The sequence below is a fragment of the Electrona antarctica genome (assembly GCF_951216825.1).
Source record: "Electrona antarctica genome assembly, chromosome: 2".
Lineage (NCBI taxonomy): Eukaryota > Metazoa > Chordata > Actinopteri > Myctophiformes > Myctophidae > Electrona > Electrona antarctica.
The window spans coordinates 9,121,747-9,126,951 of NC_136807.1; the positions used below are offsets into that span (position 1 = coordinate 9,121,747).

General features: G+C 46.1%; 1 protein-coding gene across 2 annotated transcripts; it reads right to left on the reverse strand.

The window, feature by feature from the left end:
* Positions 1-526: 526 nt before the first annotated feature.
* On the reverse strand, positions 527-4,963 carry LOC306941572 (uncharacterized protein). Of its 2 annotated transcripts, XR_013792182.1 has the most exons (3): positions 4,783-4,963; positions 878-4,507; positions 527-602 (listed from the first exon to the last, which is right to left on the reverse strand). XR_013792182.1 is itself a non-coding variant. In XM_079527103.1 (2 exons), exon 2 carries the CDS (start codon positions 4,241-4,243, stop codon positions 1,598-1,600), a length of 2,646 nt encoding a protein of 881 aa, XP_079383229.1. In that variant the 5' UTR covers positions 4,244-4,507; positions 4,783-4,963; the 3' UTR covers positions 572-1,597. The 2 variants fall into 2 exon arrangements, 1 of the variants encoding a protein (XP_079383229.1); XM_079527103.1 differs by having other exon boundaries at positions 572-4,507.
* Between the last annotated feature and the right edge of the window lie 242 nt (positions 4,964-5,205).

Consider the following 5,205-nt stretch of genomic DNA (forward strand, 5'->3'; position numbering starts at 1 on the left):
ACTGACAGTAGAGTGATTACTGTAGGTGATGTACAGTAAGGGCTATAGCTACAGACAGACTGACAGTAGAGTGATAGATTACTGTAGGTGATGTACAGTATGGGCTATAGCTACAGACAGACTGACAGTAGAGTGATATAGATTACTGTAGGTGATGTACAGTATGGGCTATAGCTACAGACAGACTGACAGTAGTGATATAGATTACTGTAGGTGATGTACAGTATGGACTATAGCTACAGACAGACTGACAGTAGAGTGATAGATTACTGTAGGTGATGTACAGTATGGGCTATAGCTACAGACAGACTGACAGTAGAGTGATCCTATAGATTACTGTAGGTGATGTACAGTATGGGCTATAGCTACAGACAGACTGACAGTAGAGTGATCCTATAGATTACTGTAGGTGATGTACAGTATGGGCTATAGCTACAGACAGACTGACAGTAGAGTGACCCTAGATTACTGTAGGTGATGTGTACTGTTCTCACTGCACACTGGCTAGTATGATTCAACAGTCAGATAAACACCTTTCTTCAACCACGACACTGGAGGCGTTGTTTGTAGTCAACAGGTTTTATGGCTTCAAAAGGGTGAAACTATAACACAACAAAAGCATACAAGACAGTGCTTAAACTCTTTTCCATCATAAATGCATAAATACATAAATGTATATATTTATATGCATAAATACAGTATGTAGACAGCTAGAATCATTACACAGACAATATGCAGTAACCAGCTACAAGCTACACAGTGTTAGCAACAACAGTCACATGTTATGTAGTTGACTCAAACACACTACTAAAGTAACTTCACAAGTAACTTCACACACAATATCACAGACACAAGACACAAACTATCAAATACATACCAACGATGCACTTGACACAAGAAAGTAAGTAGTACACATGGAGAGCTTCTGACATGTAGCTGTGCATTCAGGGACATCTGACTGACTGAGTTGTGTGTAATGCAGCTGTGCTGAGCTGTGCTCAAGAGGAAACAGGAAATACAACACCAAAATAAAGGCTCCAAAATAAAGGCTCATGCTCTTAGACCTTGTAAACATCAGCCACTAGGGGGCTCCAAATGCAAATGCACTAACAAACTCAAACCATACTACAAAACTAAAGTTACAGGACATCTGTAACAGAACACTCCCCGTCTGGCGATATTAAGCGCCATTATTAAACGCCATTAATTGCAGGGTTACTGCAATCAGGTAGGCTACAAGTACAATGTCTTTTCTTTTTCTTATGGGAGAACGGACCGATTTTGTGCGCCTGTTTGCAAGTCCCTTGTAGAAACCTGGTGCACACAACCTCTTTGTAAGGGTCATGGAAGTAGGGACAGCTGCAGCCCCTGTTGCACTTCCAGAAGCGGCTGTTGTACATGCGGTACTGCTTATCCGGAGGCTTCTTGTGATGAGTGTCTCTGGTGATTGCTAGGCTCCCCAACACCGCAAGGCTGGCGACATGACGGGTGCCGGAGGGCTGACTCAGAGGAGAGGAGGAGGGCTTTCCTGCCCGGTTGATTGGCAAGCTGGTTGACGTGGTGCGGGACAGCTTATTGGCAACTGGCTTGGCTTTGCTTAGTCTTTGAGGCCAAAGAGGTCCGAGTTGGCGGCTCTTTTGCCAGTGTGGGTGGAGGGCGAGCGACCGCTAGCTGGGTTGCCGCTGATGGCCGAGGTTACAGGGTTGCCGGTGCTGCGCATGGCTCTTTGCTGGCGCTGCAGCTTACAATGGGTGCCCTGCGGCCTGGAGCCCATTTCGTAGAAGTCTGGGCACACTTCACAGTCCAGGTACTTATCCTCTTCGCTGCTGGTAGGTCTCTCGTTAGAGCAAACCACAGGAGGATCTGGTGACAGTTGGCCATTACTCTCTTTAGCATGGCAGCAGACATTAGGGTGAGGATTGAAGATGGTCGGGTGCCTTTCTTCTGAGATGGTGTGGAATGTGTTGACAGTGTCTGGCTTACTAACACTTCCTAAGCAGACATCACCCACAAGTACCCATCCCAAATCAAGTTTCTGGGCATATGGAGCGTCGTGGGGACCATTCACTTGCTTACGGACCTTGAGCAGTCTGATTATGTCGCGTCCTAGAAGGAGCATGATAGGAGCTGTGGGGTCTAGTTCTGGGATAAGGTGAGCTATTGTTTTAAGGTGGGCATGATGGAGTGCGGCTCTGGGAGTGGGAATTTCTGCCCTTTGGTCTGGAATCTTGTTACACTCCAGAAGGCTTGGCAGAGCGTGGACCAGCTTCCCATCTAGAGACTCTATGTGGAAGCCTGAAGCCTTCCTTCCCATGGTCTCCATCACGCCTGAGCAGGTCTTGAGACTGTATGGAGCACTGGGGCCTTGGACGTTGAAGGCGTCGAAGAATTCTGAGCGGACCAGTGAACGGTTGCTCTGCTCGTCGAGAATCACGTATACTTTCATGGCTCTGTCTCGACAACCGGTGGGGTAGATTTTAGCTAAGCAGATTTTTGAGCAGGATCTATTAACGAGGTCAACTCCACAGACCTGTGTGCAATGGGCTGACACCTCTGGAGAGGGAGCAGAACCTTGCTCCCCGCCATTCTCTGAAGGGGACTCCCCATCTTGCTGTGAAGAGGACTCTGTTCTTTCGCTCCAAGGTGCTGGACCTGGGTGGAGGGCAGATGTATGTCTCTCACTTCCGCATTCACTGCATTCAATGCTGGACTGGCATTCTTTGGCGATGTGGGAAGTAGACATGCAACATTTGAAACATAAACGGTTTTGTTTGAGAAAATCTTTCCTCTCCTCTATAGGCTTCTCTCGAAAAGCACGGCACTTTTGCAACGAGTGCGGCGCGTTGTGGATAGGACACATCTTGCTGTTATCAGGAGTTGGTGTGTCGCCTGCATTGGTTTTGTAAACGGAAACCTTAGGAGCATCTGTTTGACTTGTGAAATTGAAGCTGGGATCGTTCCTGATCCTAGCTTGCTCGCTGATGAAGTCAACAAAGAATGAAAATGGTGGGAATGACACACCGTACTGTAGCTTGTAGTTTGAGCCAACCGATAGCCACTTCTCCTGTAGGCCGAACGGTAGTTTCTGGACGATAGGATTAACACCCCTGGCGGTGTCAAGATAAGAAAGCCCTAGAAGACCCCCATCACACTTAGCTGCCTCAATCTCCATCAGAAGATCACTCATGTCTCGTAGCTTTGAGTAGTCTTTGCTGGTGACTTTGGGAAAGCTATCTAGCCTTTGAAACAGTGCCTTCTCTATTGCCTCCGGTGAGCCGTAGCACTCATCTAGTCTGGCCCATATCATCCTCAATCCTCTCTCAGGAAGATTGACATGTACTGCTCTTATGCGTTTTGCATGCTCAGCTGACTCACTTCCCAGGTATTTCACGAGGTCTATTTCTTCACTGTATGTTAAGCCCAAATCACTGACTGTATTTTGGAAAGAGCACTGCCATGATCTGTAACTCCCTGGTTGGTCGTTGAAGTGAAGTAAACCAGTGTTAACGAGCTCGCGGCGAGCAAGGAATCTGACAAATTCAGACATATTGGGGTCACCATGGGAAACACTGTCTGGTGTTTGACTGTGGGAATGAGAACGCCGTGGTGTTTGGCTTTGGGAACGAGGAGGCAGTTGTGTGTGGTGATTGCTGAACATAACACCATCTTGGCCATGCCTATGATGCCGGTTTGTGTCTGAGGTAGGAAGAGGATTCTGAAATGTATGTTGAGTGGGTGACTGAGGGTGGTGATGGGAGACGTTTGTAGTAGGAGAACAGTCTTCAGTTTCGAGGCGTGGGGCGGGTATAGGGTGAAGAGGTGCTGGCTCTGTGTTTGCCCCCCCGACCTCGTCTTGAAGGGCTGGGTCCGTTTTCAGAACTACATGTCTGCGCTCACAGTTTTTGTTTTGCTCCTCAACATAGTCTCTTGTTCGCTGAACAGTGTTGAGTGGCGTTGCATCTAGCTGTTCCTTCAGGCTGTGTTGCTGTTCACTGTCATTAGCTGCTGCCTCTAAGGCCTCGGCCTCGGCTATTGCTGCAGCGGCTTCCTTTTGAACGTTTAGCATGTCTATTGAAGCGTCAATTTGAGCTTTCTGTATTTTCATTTTCATCTCCTCTTCAGCGAAACGCAGTCGTGCTTTAGCAGCTTCTGCTTTAGCTCTGGCCTTTGCAGCGGCATTGCTTGTAGATGATTTGCTCGATCCCAGAGAGGAGGTTGAGGCTGATTTTGCTTTCTTTGACATGTTTGATGTGAATTGCAGATAGCTGTATACTGTAGTAGCTGTAATGCACTATAATGCACGTCTTGAAGTCATAGGATGCCAGCTTCAGTGTTCCAAATGTACATACTGTGTTACCATGTCCATGTAAGTGTCGTCGTTTCACTGTACTGTTCTCACTGCACACTGGCTAGTATGATTCAACAGTCAGATAAACACCTTTCTTCAACCACGACACTGGAGGCGTTGTTTGTAGTCAACAGGTTTTATGGCTTCAAAAGGGTGAAACTATAACACAACAAAAGCATACAAGACAGTGCTTAAACTCTTTTCCATCATAAATGCATAAATACATAAATGTATATATTTATATGCATAAATACAGTATGTAGACAGCTAGAATCATTACACAGACAATATGCAGTAACCAGCTACAAGCTACACAGTGTTAGCAACAACAGTCACATGTTATGTAGTTGACTCAAACACACTACTAAAGTAACTTCACAAGTAACTTCACACACAATATCACAGACACAAGACACAAACTATCAAATACATACCAACGATGCACTTGACACAAGAAAGTAAGTAGTACACATGGAGAGCTTCTGACATGTAGCTGTGCATTCAGGGACATCTGACTGACTGAGTTGTGTGTAATGCAGCTGTGCTGAGCTGTGCTCAAGAGGAAACAGGAAATACAACACCAAAATAAAGGCTCCAAAATAAAGGCTCATGCTCTTAGACCTTGTAAACATCAGCCACTAGGGGGCTCCAAATGCAAATGCACTAACAAACTCAAACCATACTACAAAACTAAAGTTACAGGACATCTGTAACAGAACATGATGTACAGTATGGGCTATAGCTACAGACAGACTGACAGTAGAGTGACCCTAGATTACTGTAGGTGATGTACAGTAAGGGCTATAGCTACAGACAGACTGACAGTAGAGTGATCCTATAGATTACTGTAGGTGATG